The sequence below is a fragment of the Cataglyphis hispanica genome, chromosome 9, assembly GCF_021464435.1.
Source record: "Cataglyphis hispanica isolate Lineage 1 chromosome 9, ULB_Chis1_1.0, whole genome shotgun sequence".
NCBI lineage: Eukaryota > Metazoa > Arthropoda > Insecta > Hymenoptera > Formicidae > Cataglyphis > Cataglyphis hispanica.
Genome location: NC_065962.1, coordinates 5,594,072 through 5,615,472, shown reverse-complemented (window position 1 = coordinate 5,615,472; position 21,401 = coordinate 5,594,072). Strand labels below are relative to the sequence as shown.

General features: G+C 30.8%; 1 protein-coding gene across 1 annotated transcript in view; it reads right to left on the bottom strand.

The window, feature by feature from the left end:
- The window catches only part of LOC126851991 (lachesin-like), a 203,055-nt gene that overhangs the window by 1,102 nt on the left and 180,552 nt on the right, over positions 1–21,401 (bottom strand). The window contains exons 5-9 of the mRNA XM_050596420.1: positions 20,522–20,637; positions 18,959–19,144; positions 10,796–10,982; positions 4,312–4,443; positions 1,214–1,333 (exon numbers count right to left, since the gene is read on the bottom strand). Coding sequence (XP_050452377.1) covers positions 1,214–1,333; positions 4,312–4,443; positions 10,796–10,982; positions 18,959–19,144; positions 20,522–20,637 — 741 coding nt within the window. The remainder of the gene's footprint in view (positions 1–1,213; positions 1,334–4,311; positions 4,444–10,795; positions 10,983–18,958; positions 19,145–20,521; positions 20,638–21,401) is intronic.

The following is a 21,401-nucleotide window of genomic DNA, read 5'->3' as shown; positions in this document are numbered from 1 at the left end:
CGTGGTTCTTCCACTTGCAGAAACATTTTCCACGACATTTGATTTCTATAAAGGCGATCGAAAATATGATTGTGCAATTTAAGCTGATTGATAACGGTTTGATAAAAAATTGTCTATTTAAAATATGTTTATGTAAATATATAAAATATATAAAATGTATAAATATAAATATAAAATATAAAATATATAAATATAAAATATAAAATATATAAATATAAAAGATATAAATATAAAATACAAAATATATAAATATAAAATATAAAATATATAAATATAAAATATATAAAATATAAAATATAAAATATATAAATATAAAATATATAAATATAAAATATATAAATATATAAAATATATAAAATATTATTTCACAGAAATGAGTAAATATTTTGATGGAAAAGTATAGAATCACAAATAAAGAAGAAAAAATATTTCCACTCACATTAGAGTCTCAATATTGCGGTCCAAATATATAACTTGGTAAAATAATCTTTTTATAAGCTCTCAATCAAAGCAATATGTATAATTTAATTTTTGTTGAACAATTATTCTCGTATGTATTTCTTAATATTTGCCTATCGTTTTTTTAAGCGAAAGAAAGTAACGCGTGGAAATCGTAATTCACGAGAAAGTGTTATCGTTAATCAAACATTTTCGAATGCATTGAATTTTGCGGAGAAATTTACGAAGCTCTTTTTGGGAGCGCGCGTTTACCAGCAATACGACAAATCTACATATTTGATTAACGCAGGCAACCTGGCGAGTAAAAATCTTTCTGTGATAAAACTATAGTGGTAAATATCAGTAAAAATGCAGATTTTCAATCTCACACAATTCTGATTTGCAATCAATATTATTACGGCATGTCGAAGTTAACGCTTTGGAAATTGATTGCAGAGATTCTATGGTTAATCAAAAATGCAAATTTGTTGATGTGACATGACACAATACAAACTGCACGATGTTCGTATTGAATCAAATTTTAATAATTTTTTTATTAAATTTTAATAATTTTTTCATTAATTTGATTCTTGAGAGAGAACGATTTTTTGTTCAGCAATTCACAAATTCAAAAATATTTGTGTTTCGAAATTTTTGTGAGAAAATATTTATCTCAGAGTAATAAAAAGGAATCTCTTTCTAAAATTGGATTAAGATTTTTTAAGATACTTTGTCCTTGAATAAGATGTAGAAATATAAGTCTTTAGTTTCTTACCACCTTCTCTGTACCAAGTATTCATAGCGAGCGGCGAGGCTTCGACGTAACATTGCAATACGACGTCACTATTAATTGGCGCAGCCACTAATTGACTTGTCACTTTAATAGAAGGTTGAACTGAAACAATCCAACGTTAAGGATGTATGTGACATATATCGAAATATTAACAAAAGTATTAAAATTTCATAGATTGTTCTACTACTTCTTCTGAATATTTGTGCAAAAACTAAGCAGAATTCTCTTAATGGTTTGCAAGTTATTTAAATTTAAAGTTACTATTGATTCTTATGGAAAATCGCCTATTGTAGCACTTATTGAAAAATTTGACAAAGAAAAAATATTACCAATAAAATAAAAATTTTCACATATATTAAGGAAATTCTAATAAATATTTGTGCAAAACTTGATTTAGATCCACTAATTCGTTTAAAAGTTATTTACTAAAAATTGTAGAAAAATATTATCTGTCTCTTTTTCTCTTTCTGCAAATTACTCGTTTTTCATTGTTTTTCGCAGTTGATTTCAGAGAATATTCACGATCAAAAATTTTTGCCATAAATTAGGAAAAATTAATTAAAACTATTTTCTTTTACAAAGACGTCAAAATCCATATTATTTTGCGATACTTAAATTTTTTTCATAAACCAAATTTATTTTTTTAATTTTTAAACAGTATAAACATAAGAAACATGTTTTCTTTTTAATTTTGACAATTTTTTCCTACTATTGTCATCCAGAACATCCTTAAATTGCCGCAAGTAACGACAAAAGTATAACATCAGATATATTATGAATCGATAGAAAATAGCACTCCGTCATCATTCTTAAATTTTGAAAAATATTGAGCTAGAGAAAAAGCATGTAATGTGCGTCACTAAAATGTCAATTAAAATATCAGATAAAATATATATATTTTTTTTAATATCATTTATATCATTTTCATATCTTATTTTTCTCGCATTTTTAATGCCACATTTCTTATTCTATCAAAAAACTTTAAAAAAAAAAAAAAAATTATATATAATAACCTTGCGAAGGAAGCTTACATTCTTTATAAGCAAGGATATGATAGGACAGAAAATGAAATAAGCGAAATAAGAAAAGTGAAATGGAAAGTGCATTTTGAATTCCGAAGGGGAATCCCGCGTGCTCCTCTCATCTAACAATTAACCAGTTTCGCCGCATTTTGCGCCACCACCCCACCAGTGGATTAATATTACATTTCGTAAGCAGAGCGAATTAATGCGAAACCCTTTGCGCTCAAATATTTACACGCCCCGCGACGACGTGGATAAATCGTCAAGCCCGCTGGTTAATTTTGCAGCAGCGCGCGGCCGGAAGTTTTGCGCGCGAGAAAAAACGCTCTACGCGAGCGGACCCCCTCGGGGGTGGGAGGAGGAGGGGTGTGGGGGGTTTGATAAAGTTTTCATTTGCGAATGCCGTTAGCCAAATTGCACGGTGATTTTTTATTCTTCCGATACGCGCGGCGTAACATTGCGAATGTATGAGCGTATTCCCGGTAATTTGATTGTATTTCCCACGAGAATGTTATTGACACTTTAATGTTATTTTTTTTTTTGCAACAACGTGGTTTTCTGGTAACAAAAATTTGGACTCTTTAAAATTGTAAAAAATTTAAAAACAGATATTTTTCTAATTATGTTATTATTTGATGTTTGAAAAAGTATAAGAAATTTGTGACACGATGTAGCAGAAAATTATGAAATGAAAAATAAAATTTTTTCGAATTACAATATCGATCAATTAGGATAATAAAAATAATTAATATGTGTACGTAATTATGACAAATAACGTACATGCTAATGTATATTACGTGATAATTTTTGTTGGCGTCGGGGCATAGTCGGGGCATGTTGGTTTTCAGCGAAAAGTTTCTGAATAAAAATTCCCCATCCATGTAACGTAGATATTGAAAAATGTTTCAAAGTTTAACTCAACCTCATTTCCTATTTGAAGCCTCATCCTTAGCCACAGTGCCCGGATGATAGTTTTACCGCCAATATTGAAGAAGCATTAATAATCGACATGATTCTCACCCCAATAATTAAAGTACGTCATATCGATAAGAGCGTTTATACCGAGATAAAACTGCATATATATATATATACTGCGCTTAAATTTATAATTACATTAATTATGCAGAGATTATATTTAAATTATAAAATCAATTTATCAAAATCAAGCTATATAACTTAAAAGTTAAAAAATTTTAAAAAAATATTTACATTAATATTCCAAATTACAAAATAATTTGACAATTTTGCCTCTGTAATTTACAATTTTTTGAAAGTTCGATTTTATCTATGAGGAAGCAAAAGATAATCTAATAAAATTGTTGTACACATTTGACAAGTTTATATTCGGAATTATGTTTTATTTCTCCGTCTTAAATATTATTCTTTCACCGATCCAAACCAAATTCAATATCAATCAACTTTCAATAATACTCTATTTATATAAAAAAAAATTATAGCTGTTATCTCAAAATTTACGGAAATTAGAGCAACCAAAAATATGTTTTTGACATTTTAAAACATTTTGAACATATCGCTATTAAAATTAAAAAAAAAACAATTTTTTGAAATTTCTGCTTAGAAATTAGAAAAATAAATTGAATCATAAATTGTCTCAATAGCATCGTAATTGTTATATATTATACCTGTTTCATTAAATAATTAATTAACGCGCTCATCTTTATCCATCTATCCTGTCACACGCAAACTTGTGAAGGATGGTTACAGGGGCGAATAATTATGTAATAACGTACAGGGACGAATCTAGAGAATCCTTTAACGTGGTAATCTCTTTAACGATCAAAACCTAAATTTCCATTTAAAAATAATGTTTTATTATAATTATAATATTCATAATTTATTTTGTAGGAATATTTTTTGTTTTTTCCAAAATTAAAACTTTCGGGTCTGCTTTTAGAATACATGAATAAACACTGTTTGGCAATTTTGAAAGCAGAAGGCAACAGGATGATGTTCGAGCGCACTGATCTGCTAATACATGCAACGCGACGATGACGGAAGGACGGCTAATTAACGGCCGTAGCGCGACATGATACTTACAGTGAACATCAACGGAGTAACGCTTGCTGACCGTCGGCGGCACGGTGTTGCTGGCTATACAGAGATACATGCCCATCTCTTGCCGAAGCACCCCCGTCAATTCCAGTGTCTCGCCGGAAAAGGATTTCACAGCTGCAATGAAAAAATCAATGTTAAAGAACATGTAATAAAGCTCCCAGTATGTACATACATATGTTTTCCATACAAAATACGTTTTAAAAAACAAAATATAATTTGGCAATATTTACGCTTTTCAACTCGACTTTTCTGTTTTATACGCTTTAATAATAGACACTAAATTGATTTTATCTTTTATTGATTGATATTTTTGATTGTACTCTTTTTAATAATAAATTGCTATTTTAATAAATGCAATAAGATGAACAAGTTCTCTGAAAATTTAGCAAAATTTAAATTTACTAAAATCTTTATACGAGCATAGTCACTTACATATTATATGTAGAGTCATTTTAATATATGTAATATATTTTCATGTATCAAGATATAGTTTGTAACATGAAGGCACTAGTGAGATAACATGACAGAATCATGTTTGAGATATTACATTGAAATTTTTATGGCATACCGCTGGGATCGCCATTTCTGTTAAGAGACTGTCATAGAGAAAAAAATGAGAATTAATATTGAATCGTTACAGAAATTATTTATTTTGTATTTCAAGCTATATTTATATGAAATTATTTAATGAAAAATGAAAATTCTTTCTTTTGACATTTGTGATTAAATAAAAATATATAAAAGCAAGTAAAAAAATGTGCAAATTAAAAACTTGCACATTGTTTCCTCATAATTTTATTTCCTCCTTTTTATAATATCGTAAGTAATTGTTTTTTAAAAAAATTCAAAATTTTATAAAAAAATGAACTTTTTCATCAAATTCAATACAACCATTCTTTAATGATATTCTATTCATGTAAAAGATCAATATCTCAAAATTTGTGGAAGTTAGAGCAACAACACCCTTTTATGGAAAATTCAAAATTTTATAAAAAAATGAACTCTCACCGATCCAAATACAATACCAACTAACTTTTAATAATACTCTATTTATATAAAAAAAAATTATAGCCCGTTATCTCAAAATTTACGGAAATTAGGGCACGTTTTTTTTTGTGCACATACACACGTACGGACATTTTGTAAAAATGTGCTTTTTTGACGTTTTAGAAAATCCTGAATACATTGGCATCAAAATTAAAAGAAAAAAATTTTCCATGAAAACAAAGCTTCTTCTCGAAGAAATAAAAATGCATAAGAGAAAATTATTATATATATATTTTTATCCTTTCATTTCTACTCATATTATTTTATACCGATTATTTATAAAACAGTCAGTCCACAAAATATCAATTTTATTAATATCCAATAATAGCGCGATTTTGAAGAATCAAAATATTTTGCAAAAATATATTTTTTCGACGTTTCTGAACACATTGACATCAAAATTTGAAAAAAAAATTTTTTTCACATAAACAAAGATTCCTCTATGAGAAAGTAAAAATGAAAAAAAAAATTGCAGGTTTCTTAAAATTTTTAAATGATATATGTATCTCGTTATCGCAATACATTGTTTTTTTGCCGACAACAATTATATAAAATAATTCGACCAATAATAATTCCAATAAACTAACAAAACCCAACAATTTTTTCCGCATCAGTCTTTAAATTCTTTTAATATTTCGCACTCTCTATAAGAATCTTAAAAAAAGTTATACTTTTCTGTCAAGCACTTTAATTGACACGAGAACATAATTTTCGCGTATTTGTAGCACGCATTTGAGAAACTTGCACCATCTCTTATTATCCAATCAATAAAAACAAAGTTATATCCGAGAAGTGTCATTTAAATTTTCATGAAAGTAGACTCAGGATTTCCTTGTTCCCAGGGGCATTGAATTTCGAGGATCGTTACCGAAGGCGTGTTATAAAAGTTTACAACGCATCCAATCCTGCTACTCTCCGAAACGCTCTCCCGACTCGTCATTTAGGCGCCGCGGAGGAGTCACGTCCCAACGAATGACAGATTCGCGAGGTGAGGAGATCGCGATTCCCGATGAGTGCCTCCGTTCCTCCTATGCATTTTGTCTCACTAAGATATGCGGGGAGAGGGGAGGGGAGGGGAGGTAGGGAAGAGGGGACTTTACGACCCCTCGCTCGCGCGCTATCCTTTGTTACACTTCGTCCTTCGTCGATCTCGTATCCGCGGATCCGTCCTGCCAATCTCGATCCGTCCTCCCCCACGTTTAACGAGACTCATCCCGGCTGTGTCCTCTGGGTGGTCTATTTTTACGACGCTTCGAGGATCAGACTGACACGAGCGAGCCGAGCGAACGAAGTGGAAGGGGGGAACAATCGTAGGGCGACGATTACGATCGGAGAATTTCTCTTTTTACGTCTTTTCCGACTCTATCCATCTCTTTGCACTTTTTTCTTCCTTTCCTTTTTCCTCCCCTCCCCTCCCCCCCTCCTCCGCGCGCGAAAACTCCTCGAGCTGATCTCTCGAGCGAGAATGACACTAAGAGGACAGGTCGTCGGGGATTCGGCGGCCCTTCCGGCAGAATCGCTGCTTGTACACGGAATGTAGTCCGCGTAGCGGATCCGGGGATTACCGGGGTGGGTGACGTGGGGGTGGGGGGTTGGAACGGATGGACGGGATTGCTTGTAAGAGCGGTCAATAAGTGCACTTTAACTCGCTTTAAGAAGCGACAAGCGGGTCCCGTTCCCGACATCTCGCGCGCGCGAGATGGTCGTTAACCCTTGTAAACTTTAATCCACGGGGAGGGAGGATTAATCGCGAGTTTACTTCGAAGTTTATTAAAGTGAAACAATTCTTCGCGATCCGCGGCACGTGTCCCAAGTAAATCTTTGCGAAATATTTCGGTCGACGTAAAGTTCCGCGTGACGTTTCGCCTCGCCACGCAAATTACACGCACCCGTGTGACATTTCGATAACAATCGGGCGACAGAGCAGTTGTTAGGAGACGAAAGGGGTGTACAATATATATATATATATATATATATATATATATATATATATATATATATTTATCGATTTATTTATTCTGCGATTTAACTTGGCGCCGTAATTTATGGTTTTAGACACACACCACCCCCGTGTGCATTGTGGGGGAGTGGGCGGGGTGGGGGAGGAGAGGGGAGGGTGCTTATATATTTGCCGCGGGGCGCGTAAATTACCATTCGCGCTGTAATTAATTACCGGCGGGCTGGTAAGCGTGAGAGACGATCGATTATTCCGCGCTGATGCGCCCCCGACACTTTTCCAGCCGCGTCGGCGCGACTATCTTAATTAAAGAATCGACGGGATCGTCGTTGGCGCGAATTGAGTTACTCCCTCCCGAAAGCTTTATGCGTATATCGTTGATACTCGCCTCCAACGAAATCCGGCCTAACGGAGTGAGAAAAAAAAAAAAAATTAGATATTATCGATGATGTTCGTCCTCTCGACCGAGTGCACCGCAGATAGAATTCCGTAGGAAGGATTTTTTTATCTTTATGTCAAGTACCTCCCACGTTCTCATTTTTATTAGCGATAAAGTCGAACTTTAATCTCGTAGCTTATATTGTGTATATTCCTATAAATTATAATGCACATTTCATGTAATGCCAAGCGAAAAATAATAAGTCACGACTGATATTGATTGTAGAAAATTTCCTTTCAAGAAGGTAAGTAATAATCGACATACCTGATAACTATAAAAAAAAAAATATTGAAATCTGATTGAAATGTCAACGATACGAACATGATAATTAAGTGCTTATGTAATATTGAAAAATGGCAGTAATTGTATAAATATTTTATCAAATTGATAAACAGCTATTGAACACATAAGAAATATTACTTTAGAACAAGAAGGAAAAATATACATACAAGTAAAAAATTGTGCAAATTAGAAACTTGCACATTGCTTCCTCATAATTTTATTTCCTTCTAATTATAATATCAGTAATCTTTTTTTAGAAAAATTCAAAATTTTATAAAAAAAATGTATTTTTTCATCAATTCTCATCAAATTCAATACCAACCACTCTTTAATGATATTCTATTCATGTAAAAATATTTAGATCAATATCTCAAAATTTGTGGAAGTTAGAGCAACAACACCCTTTTTGGAAAATTCAAAATTTTGTAAAAAATAAATTCTTTCACCGATCCAAACCAAATTCAATATCAATCAACTTTCAATAATACTCTATTTATAAAAAAAAAATTATAGCTGTTATCTCAAAATTTATAGAAATTAGAGCAACCAAAAATATGTTTTTGACATTTTAAAACATTTTGAACATATCGCTATTAAAATTAAAAAAAAAAAACTTACAAAAATTATTTTATTAGATTATCTTTTGCTTCCTCTATGAGGAAGCAAAGGGACATTAAATATGGAAAGAAAATTGCAGAAATGATTTATTTATGTTACCGTTATAATTATCTTCTAATATTTGACGCGTTAAATAAGTTTCCCTATATTTGATATATAGCGATGAATCACTGCAATTGAGGATGCAATTCAATAATAAAGCTAAGATGACCGACATCGAGAAACTAGAAACCATGTCGGCATACACGTATGTCACCTATGACCTGTGTTTCTGCAACATCTACGTCCGCTTCGCAGTTAGAATTTATCGATCAACGTGCACCCTATATATCAGGTGAGATATCAATCAATACTTTGAATGTAAATCCTAAATTCAAAACTCTAAACTAAACATAACAGTCAAAATTTCAATTAAAACTTGACATTAAAATAAACGAAAAAACGGAAATATTTCCAAGGCTTTAAAAGAGTACACATTTTTACTTTCTTAAAACGAGAAATTGTTTGATTAATTGGTGAAAATTTTGAAAAATAAATATTCCAAGACAATTCTGATTTAAATGTAACAAATTAAGTACTGATAGTGTAATGATAATCGTGTACGGTAATTAATGCGAAGAAGAACTAATTATTTGCGTAATCGGAGTTGGTTTTTGCTTTGTATGCCGTAACATCAAGCACATAATTAATTAGCATAATTATTCCGATTATTTCTGAGTGAAATGTTATATCAAAGTTTTTGTTTCATTAAATTGAACGCGTTGAAAATATCAGCGCGGGTCTATTTTACATCCCGATATAACGTTACACGCACGTTGTTATTATGATGCTAAAATCAATGGGTATCATTGAAACCGAGAATATAAAATTACTAACAAATAATAATTAAAAAAAGATAAACATAACTGGTTACACGATACTAAGGTTACAATGGAAAATGAGCACAAAGGAATTCACCGAAATATACATAGCTTACTACTGTGTGCGATAATAACGTAATACAAGATAAACTGAACTAGAAATTTCATTATCCTCCTGTACTATACAAATATTACTGCGTAAAAAAATTTTCGAGTTTGCGAAATTTTTTTGCAAATATTATAACAAAATAGAAATTCTACAAATGTTATAAAGCTTATGAGGGAGGGTGCTGTTTACGAAATACCCTCTACATAAATAAATTTGCTTTACATATTGTGCCCACATTGTGTATCCCACGGGCGTAATTTGCACTATTTAACTATGTTGAAGCTATTATTATTCCAGCAAGATATATATATATATATATATATATATATATATATATATATATAGTCATCTTGCTGAATGCATTCGCGGAGCGATGCGGTTTCAAAGGAATCCCGGATAACTCGATTTTACGAGAATACCGGATTCAGTTGAGAATTGCGATTCAAAGCGTATTTCTAAAATATCAACAATTAGCGAACTTACATTGAGTAAGTTCATCAGGGCATGGACTGCACGCAGTTTGTGTGTTACATTTTCAGTTCGTCTATATTTCAAACCACTAATGTACGTATGTCTGCTAATGCAGGTCTATTGAATGCGCCTCTCACATTGTGACGAACGTTAATTATCATTTACGATAATGATATCAAGCAGCGAAGGCTTTAAACGCAATTCGATTTTAAGTACATCGATCCTACATTATGATTATTATTATTATTAAAATCCGATATTATTATTGAAAAGGAAATTTTATTTTATATAATACTATAATTAAAAAAAAAAAAGATAATAATAATAATATTCACGGGGCGAGCGCGCATATAATTTTTAATTAATTAATTTAATATTATTATCATAAAAAAATATTATATATATATAATTAAACCTTTCTTCTATAATAATAGTATTATAATTAAAAATCACATATACGCGCGCTCGCTTCGTAAATATTATCTTTTTCCTTTAATTCATATAGTATTATATAAAATAAAATTTCTTTGTCAGGAATAATATCGGATTATAAGAGAAAAGTTATATATATAATACTATTCTTCTTTTCATTAGAATTAAATCCCTCATGTTCAATATGCTCGATTAGAAAGAATAAATTTTGCATTAAATTATAAAAATGCAATTCAACGAGATGTGCTTACATTGTTTCTGGCCATCCTCTCTGAGAATGATGTTGCGACCGTCCTCTCGTTTCCAACTGACAGTAGGCTCTGGCACACCGGTGGCGACGCATCGCAATCTTATATTGCCCCCTTCGTGAGTGACCATACCATTTGCAGTCTCGTCGTCTATTATGTCGGGCGGTACCACTACTTCCATGTATCCCATCTAAAGAAATAAAGAAGATATTGTACTTTGACATTTAGATTGTCACTGGAAACCTAACTTTTTCGGAAAGAAAAATAGGCTGTGAAAGGTTATTTAAAAAAAGCAAGAACAAATATTCAATTTCTAATAGAGTCTTATAATTATATATACTGTGCATAATTTAAGTTAATTATAACTCTTCAATTTTTCAACTTATACCAATTATTTTAATTATTTTAATATAAAGAATTCTATTAGCGCGCGTTTTTTCTACAACAATAGTTGAGTTATCTCATTATTAAAATCATTTCTACCAAGAGGATAAGAACAGATTATATTTTAACGTACTATGAGCGCGAAGAAGATCAAAGAGTTAAAAAGATCGAAATTCCTTTATGCAGAATAAACAGTCCGCAGGGAGATCATACTAAGGCGGTCTGGCAGAGACAAGGCTCAAACTACTTGCCGTGGAAAAAGCACATTGTTTTACGGTCCTGTGCACGTACACGATGAGGGTATCCTACGCACGGGTATAATAATATGGGAGTATAGAATTTACTAGACATGGAATTGTGCACGTATTCTATTCAATTCAATGAAAGCAACACGCAGGGAAATATACGGTTTACGATAAAATAAGATAAAAATTGACTTTGAATTTTCCGCCACAGGGATATTTTAATATTGACGTGAAATATTGTTTAAATTCTACAGATAGCATCGTTAGCGATAACAATAATATAGTAAAAAAAATTTTGATATTTTATACAGTAAACGTACGGATGAGGAATAAAATTCCCTAATTGAAATAAAATTCCCTTAATGAAATTTGAGCTTCAACCGCGTATATGTGTAGCTAAAATTTTTTAAAACATATTTTATTTTATTCTCCATTGTAAAATAATAAATGTACGATATATCTGTTGCACTTGCTCCAATAATCCTTATAATCCTTAAAAATAAAAAATTTTTTCTTCCAGAAAATGTAAAAAAAATTTCCTAATTATAAAAGTAGAAGATATGACATTATTTATCAAATTCCATCGATTAAAATATTGCGTATAATATTTAGGATTTAATTAAATTTTTTTCTTTAATATGACAATATGTAATGTTTTAATGAGTCAAATTTTAAATATAAAATTAACACAATCTTTTTCAAATAATTTTATTTTAATACTTAAATCATGCGAGATGTTTAAAGCCAACTTTTAATCCTACAAAATTCAAATAGAAAATAATTAAAAAATTAATGATAATAAATAAGCTAATGAAGTACTTTACACAAGTATCTGTAATAATATCTCGCGTGTACGACATTTAATTTCCTCATCGTTAGGTCAAAAATATCGCGTTGCGCTGGCGCGAGACGTCAGTCATCCTAAACCATGTTAGAGTGTTTTGTGGCGTACGTTGTTGTGTAAAAAAGAGGCACCGTTTCACGACCCAAGGCACGTATCGGTCGGGCAGGAGTGACGGTCGCTGGTGCGTCATGGATTAACGTGAAATTTACTGGTCGTGGTGCGGTGCACACATCCCGCGGAATTCAATGCGACCGGCAAAGCGGGAAACCTTCCGATGCAATATACGGCCCTGCCGCGAAATAAAGGGCGCAAAGTGGTCGTCGTGGCGCAAACGGGAGGCGTGAATGCGATAATATAATAGACATATTTATATATGTGTGTGTGTGTGTGTGTATGTGAGAAAAAAAAAAGCTAAAGAAGACAAGGGACAGATCGGGTTTTACGGATATAAAACTATGTGTGTGTATATAATGATATATTTAATTATTAATTAATTTTATATACATATATATGTATACTGAAAAAAAAGTTATTAAAAGTTATTGACTAAATATGTTGAATTGATTATTATTTCTTTAATTGAAATATTTAAGTATTTAAATTGAATACGATATATTAAATCTAACATACATAAGTACTTAGATTAATTAATTTAATTTTAATTTATAAAAAATGGTAATCAGATGAATTTAGTGATATTAAAATTTCTTTTTTTCTTAGTGTATAATTATTGATTTTATTTATGTAGTAAATAATACAATAAAGTAGATAGCCTTTTTTGTAACTTATACTATTCTTCATATTTTAACTGATAAAAATCTTTCTTTTTTAAACTGCATCTTCGTACACTTTTTTTTTTTTTTTTTGCAAACTCCGAGCGTTAGTCTACGGAAGAATGTAGCAACTGGCCAGATGCGGTTTAAAGGACGCGCGGATCTCGGGCGGATAAAAGCGCGGTATATAAGACCGATAAATAATCTCGCATCGGTACAACACACTCGGGTCTCGGGATTTAAGGCAACGAAGGGATATTTCGAGCGGCCGAGAGGTCTAGCAACGAGGAGCGAGGCAAAGCCTCGCGATATTCCCCGTCTCGGAGGAAACAGACGTTCGAAGCCGTACGACGTGTGCACCTGCCGCAACCACCCTCGTCGTCGGCAATAATTTTCCCGCGCGCTTTCTCGAACGCGCGCGTAGCTTGAGCTTTGCCGAAAATCTGCATAATTAAAGTTGCCCGACGCGACGTCTTGCCGCGCCACGACGTCATTCTAGGGGGAATGCAATTGCGATGCAGTGCCCCTTTTGCGTCAAAATGTTGTACGCTCGTCAATGAAATTGATCCGAAGAGTGTTGAGATAAAATTGCGCAAAAAATAATATACAAGAGTTTAAACGTGCCGGCCAGACCTTGAGATTTTATAAAAAGTTTAATTTTGAATCAAAAGTTTCTCGTAAACACGGCTGGAAAAATGTTTCCTTAAAAAGTTAGCGCACAAAAATCTTTGAAATTAGGATTATTTTATAAATATCAGGGAAAACATATGTTTATTAATAAAAAGTACTCAAACAAAAATTGTAGAGAATTAAATTATCTTTCAAATAAGATTAAAATGATTGTAGTACGTCCCATAAGTTTTGAGATAATCAATTTCAAATTACAAAAAGTATTTTTTTTTTAAATACTCTATAGATTTAGCTAATTTTTAATGTTTATCTTGCTTGTTATTCCACTAAAAAAATTATACTTTTTGCATTGTTTAAACCAATCAGGATGAAGGAAAGAGCAAAAGATAAAAAAAATGAAATTAAAAAAAGACAATAAATTTCTTGGAAAAAATTATAAAAATAAAAAATAAAAATCTTTTTTTATAAAAATAAAATAATTCTTCTTTATAAACTAAAATAAAACTGTAGAGTATTTTTAAATTTTGATATACAGGCAAGAGTTCGAAGATAAAATGATATCTATAACAACTGTATAAGAATGACTTGTTACTTAATTTTAATGATAAAATTTTGTACTTTAAATCAAAATAATCTCTTTTTACACGTCGACTCTGATATGTAGCTGCGGCTACAGGCCGATACTACCATCGATATTACACCGCGAAATAATGATCGCGGATAAAGAAAAAGCGCGCGTTAAAAAGTTATGGTCGGGCTTGTATATGGAATTTTAAAAATTCCTCCGTATCTGCGGACAGATCTGGCGAAATTTCACGAAACCTCGATCTTTTTAATCGAATTACGTGGCGCGGCGCGATATCGCGCACTGCCGATGGGAATCGATAAAGCCGCGCGTGTAACGGCCGCCGTGCGTGCAATTCCGGCGCGGAAGCGCCGTCAAAAAATAAAGCGTCGGGATGAAGGTAAATGGAAATTAATTTAACAGAGATACGTTGTTATTACGGATGCGCGTTTCACTGTACCGGATATTACCGTTTGAAGCTGTGTTTGCGGTATTTCGAAAAATGCGGGTACCCGGGTGTATCATTAAAAAATTGGTGAAAAGGGAGAGAGGGATAAACGTAAATATGAAAACGTGAGGAAACATGTGTTGTGAAAAAAAAAAAAAAAAAAAATTGCCATATGCCACTTAAGGATCTATATGTATTATGTCAAAATATATTGACAAAAACATGGAAAATTCATAAATTGTTCTTCTATTTCTTCTGAATATCTTGCAAAACTTGAGCACAATTCTCTTTATGGTTTGGAAATTATTTGAGTAAGTTTGTATTGATTCTTATGGAAAATCGCGTATTGTAACTTTTACAAATTTGATAAAACTAGAATATTATAAACGCGCGCTACGCGCGCGCCATTTATTTTATGTGTATGTGTATATAATTATTTACATATTAATTCTAGTTTTCTACTTTTTCAAAATAAATTAAATAAAAATTACACACCCACTTAATATTTAGACTATCAAATGTGTCGCACATTGTCAGTTATGACAAGCTTTTATTAATATAAAGTAATGTTCAGTGCATCGTCGAGATAACCAATCAGCATCGCGAAAAAGAGGTAACAATATTGCTAGTATATAATAAACTCCGTGATATATTAATTGATAATTTAATAATTGATTTATAATTTAAAATACATGTATAATTTAATATTCCGTTTGTATATACGTCATAGTACGGAAAATATTTCGGCAATGAATAATCAAAACATAACATAGTATACGGCCTTGACGATGTAAACATTAGCGCGCTAGTGTTATGGCTTACGGCTTTATTATTCTCACGGCGACACTCGAACAGTAAGGAACGCGAAACACTCCACAAAATTTCTCTATTCAACGCGATCGCGACAAATATCGGGAAATAATTTGATATCATAAATAATTAATTATCTTTCATACACTTTAAATTTTGAATAATTATATACGTAATTATATCATAATGGATAAATTTCGAAGTGCGTATTTTGCGTGACATTTTAATCAAGAATCAAAATGATTAGAATCAAAATTATAAATTATTGTTTCATCGCAATCTTTCTCTCTCTTTCTCTCTTTATAAACAATAATTATTTCTTTAAAAATATTTGATTTCTAATTATATTTTATCGTTATTCGATTTTTTGATAATTTAAATATGATTCGGTTTGAGAACGCGTAATAAAATAGTCAAATCGTAGGTTCGAATAATGATTAATATATTAATAAGCTCCATGATATATTAATCGTTTATTAAATAATTAATCTGTAATTTAAAATACTTGTATTATTTAATATTCGACACCGTATATACGTCACAGTACGCAACATACTTTCGGCCGCGAAACAATAACATTGTATTCGGCCTTGGCGATGTAAACATTAGCGCGCTATTGTTAATATGTCTTACGACTTATAGTCTTATTATCATTCGTTCATCAACGCTCGAGCAATAAAGTCGTATTTGTCGACTCGCAGTACGATTTTTGTGTAAAACGGGATTCGATCGTGCCGAAAGTGCGGGAGTGTCGTTGAAAGTATCGCGCGTACAAGTGCGGAAGTATCTTTTAATAAAAGTGCGGAAGTGCCGTTAAAATATCGCGCGTGTGAATCAGCCTGAGAGAAGGAGGAGGCCTAGGAGAGGCATCCTGCATCGGCGGAGCAACCCAAGGGTGAGTATTATTATTTTTATATTAATTATTATAAATCCCGTACACGTATTAATTCGATTCGATCATTGAATAGTTTAAACAAGAGAGACTCATACTATAAAAGTTTTTATTTAAAATAGTTTTCTTTTTTAGAATTTATAAAATTATTTCATATTTATATATCTTCTTATTATTATACGCATCGGATATAAAATTTGATGCGCACAATAATAATTTTTTGAAATATTAATAATTATTTTAAACGTTGTTATAATTTGGATTTTATATTTGTGTGTTGCAGACAATGTAGTCTCAAGACCAAATCTCCGCTGTTGCGCATCAGTGCCGGTGAGTGATGAATTTTATTTTATTTTGAGGTGACGGATCCGTAGATATTGTAGATGCAAATGTAGATTGTAGATTGTAAATAAATCCGTTACCTCAAAATGGATGGGCTAGAACAAATGCAAATAACTTTTTAAAAATATATTAAAACACATTAGAAATATAATTTAAAAAATAAATTAAAACAAAAAATTGAAAAAGATATAAAATATTTTTTTCAATAGAAAGTTTTTTAATTTATTTAATGTAGAAGACGCTAATAACTTTATTTTTTATGAAATATTGATAATTATTGTGACATTGCGTCAATTTTGTCATAACTTTTTATAGCCCATCCATCTTTATTATCTATAGCAATCTTATTATTTATAGCAATGAAAGCTTAGACAGTTTGTCATGCATCGTTTTAATATAATTTTATTTTAGTCAATCTAATGTCAAGTTATCAATCAAATTTAATCATTGTTTGAAGTAATAATCTTATTTAATCTTATAATAATATATAATATTTATAATATATAATTTATATTAAAATAAATAATAAAATAAAATACGCTACGCGTATCCTATATTATTATGTAAATATTATTATATTATTGTCATGTAAATATTATTATATTATATTATATTATATTATCCTATATTATTTATTAATTTTATTTTATATATTTTTATAATTTTATTTAATTTTATTTTTTTTAAATTAAACATTGTTACTTCAATCAATTAAATCGTCAAATTATCCGTGTGGCACAACAAACGTTTTATTCATTTCATTTTAATATAAATTACCTATATAAATCCTATATTATTTATTAATTTTATTTAATTTTATTTTATTACGATTAAATATTATTACTTCGCAATCAATTATTAAATTTGATTGATAATTTGACTTTCAGTCAAATTATTCATATATCAAATTTTGCATATATAAAAATATATCAAATTATATTATATTATTATATTATATTATATTATTTATTAATTTTATTTTATATATTTTTATAATTTTATTTAATTTTATTTTATTACGATTAAATATTACTTCACAATCAATTATTAAATTTGACTTTCAGTCAAATTATTTATATGTCAAATTTTGCAATTTATTGAAACGATGCATGAAAAAACTGTCATGTCATAAATGAGCATAAAATTATGCTCGTGTACCCTGGCGGCAATAATTAGTCGGCAACGAAAGGAATTTTTTTTCCTTCATTTCGACCCCTGATAAGGGGTCAAAGCTACATCTCTGGCTAGACGTAGCCAGAATTAATATGGCCAGGATCAACGATAGGTAAGTCCAACTGGCCCAACGGAAACAGCCTACGGTGCATTATATTAGGGCATTCTATTAGGGCACGCGATTAGGGTACTCATCTATTATAAAATACATATAACTATTATAAAATTAGTTATATGTAATATAATAATATGTATAACTAATATGTATTATCTGGTTTTTCTAAAATCAATTAAATCAAAATTATATATATATATAATATTTGAATTGTCAAATACGCAGCCATGACAGATTTTTATTAATATAAAATAATGTACAGCGTAATAACCAATCAACATTGAGGAAAAGAAGCAACAATACTTGCGAGTATCGATTTAACATGTCTTTTTTAAGAGTGGAAAAAAATATTATTGGCAAAAAAAAATTTAAACATATTAATTAAACATTTAATTAATTAAATATTAATATAATTTAATATTAACAAAACTATACCAAACATTTGTGCAGAACTTGATTTAAATCCACTTATTGTTTAAAAAATTATTTATTAAAAATTATAACAAAATTCTTATAGTAATCCTTTCTATAAACTACTCATTTTTTTCTTGCAATTGACTTCAGAGGCTATCCACAATCAAAAGTTTTTGTTACAAATTTGTAAAATTAGTTAGAATTATAATTAATTAATTAGAAAAATATTAATTATAATTATTTTTTTATGAAGAATTTAAAAATATTATTTTTATGATCCTAATAATATTAATTTTTTTTATAATCCAGATTTATTTATTTAATATTCCAAATAGTATAAACGTAAGAAATATGTTTCTCTTTTTTATTTAAATTTTGGAAGCTTTTTGCTATTATTGTCTAATCAAAAATCCTTAATTACGTTATTTCGGCACTACGTTATGCTACCCTATGTGTTTTAATCTCAGAATCAAAAGTCGAGAGTTTAATCTACATAAATCTTTGTAATTAAATGAAAAAAAGGACGCTCACCTGACTGCGCATGGGATCGGTGTTGACTTGACACATGTAAGTACCGGAATCGTTCTTCTGAACATTCGACACGTGCAATTTCCACGTGTTGTGTCCGTTGTGCGTCACGGATAATCGATTATTGTGTGCCACCAAGTGTGTGTGTATCGCCAGAATAGCACGGGAATCGGATTTTATCCAGGCTACCTGTACAACATCAGATATACGAAATGTTATTTCTCGAGGTGAAAGAAAATTGGCTATTTGATTGAAATATGAACTAAGACTCTTAGAATATATTTAAATTAGTTGTTTTAATTTATTATCAATGTAAAATTAAACTAAACTTCCAGCTAAACTTGATGCAATTATCATTAAAATTCACACAATAAAAAATAATTCAAAAAGAACAAAAATAGCTTAAACAATAATTTAACTCTAATTAATTGATGCTATATTTGCGTTTAAAATAAGATATAAAATTTTTTGATACATAAATAAATTCGTATCGATGTTCACAGTAATAATAGTCGGGATATAGTCAGACTTAAAAAAATGAAAATTTATGCGAATAAAAACGTACAGCGTGTAACTCGAAGAAGTTCATATTGTGTCACGTTAACAAGTTTAATTCTTTCATTTTTTTTTCGTAAATTGTGTCGTTTATTGTAAAAATGTATTATACAAGGTGTCCTAGACGTACACCCCTTTTCTTTCAAAAACTAAACATTTTAGAGAAAAATGTTTTGAACAAAAATTGTATGGTTTTGAGGGAAACATAAGGTGGTGTTATTGGTTTGATCTTGGATGGCATCGTTAAGGTCAAGTCAAGGATACCTTTAATTTCTTAAATGGAATCCTCTATTTTTTATTGCATATTCTTGTAGCTTATGTCGAGAGCTTTCGAAAACACTATAATAAAATACTTTTTTATTAAGAATTTTTTGAGTTATTTTGTATCTTAATCTGACATATTTTAGTATAAAATATAAAATATCTCGAAAATTATTTAGTGTTCGATAATTGTATCGTAATACTTTTATGTACAGAATAATAAGATGAATCAAATGGTGTACAGAAAATAATTGTTTTTAAAAAAATGTATGCAATTATATGCAATATATTTTTCTATAACAATTATTTATTTTTTTTTTTTTACACCATTTGATTCATCTTATTATTCTGTTCATAAAAGTATTACAATACAATTATTGAACACTAAATAATTTTTGAGATATTTTATATTTTATATTAAAATATGTCAGATTAAGACACAAAATAACTCAAAAAATTCTTAATGAAAAAATACTTTATTATAGTGTTTTGGAAAGCTCTCGACATAAGCTATAAGAATATGCAATAAAAAATAGGGGATTCCATTTAAGAAATTAAAGGTGTCCTTAGGACACCCTGTATATATAGTTAAAACGAAATCCGGAAGAGTCGCGTTTCTCTTAGTAGTCAGTCTCAATACATAAGCCTTATGGCAGACAATTTTTTTAATATTCATGCTGTACGCGAGCGAGATTTTTTAAAATACTTTTTACTACAATAAACAACAATTGTTTGAATAGGAAATTGCACCTTGTACGATTGCAGATGATTAACGACGCAGGTGAAGAAGACGTCACGACCTTGGATCACTGTGTGATTTTCCAAAGGGGCTAAGAACTCGGGCAAAACTTCCGGGGTGATTTGACCTGAAACATCACAGTAATGTGACACGTTTACTTACTTTACGTCACTCCCTTTCTCTTATCAATTATACAAAATGAATACTAAGGAAAGGCAAGGGCATCATGAGAGAGCAGTATATTTTAATAAAAAGTGTTTTCAACGGATCTATAATATAAGCCGAGCTCTCTTTCGAGCCAAATATCAAAAAAAATAAATTAACGAACAGATAAAAAAAAAAAAAAAATATCTAGAAACTGTAACACAATGAAACTGGCAATAGAGGAACAATCGAAAAAAAAAAAAAAAAAGATTTACTGCGCACTTGCAATCAATTTGCGAGTTTCAACTCTCTGTATATCGAACACAATAAACGACAAACAAAACAACGCATTTTGAAGCTGCGTCACGTTCCATCCTTTTCAATTTCCCCAGATATTACGACGAAGCGATCGCATCTCGCTTTGAAAAATGCGATGCGCCGTTCGAAAAAAAAGAAGAAGAAGAAGAAAAAAAAAAAACGTGAGTAAAGGAAGCCGAGCGAATGCCGTGGCATCTCTCTGACGAGCAGAGACTGCGCTTGTGTCTCGCGGAATGCATCGCCGCGATTCGCCGTCGATTCCAAGTGCATGCATGAGCGAGCAGCACGCCGCCGATTAGATATTCAAGGCATAGGTCGAGGAGGGGCGAGAGGAGGGGGGAGGTGAAACAACCCCATCCCCCTGCCCGCTCGCTCTCTCTCTCTGCCGCGTTTTCTCCCGCCGGTCTAAAAGAGCAAAAGAGGGAGAGA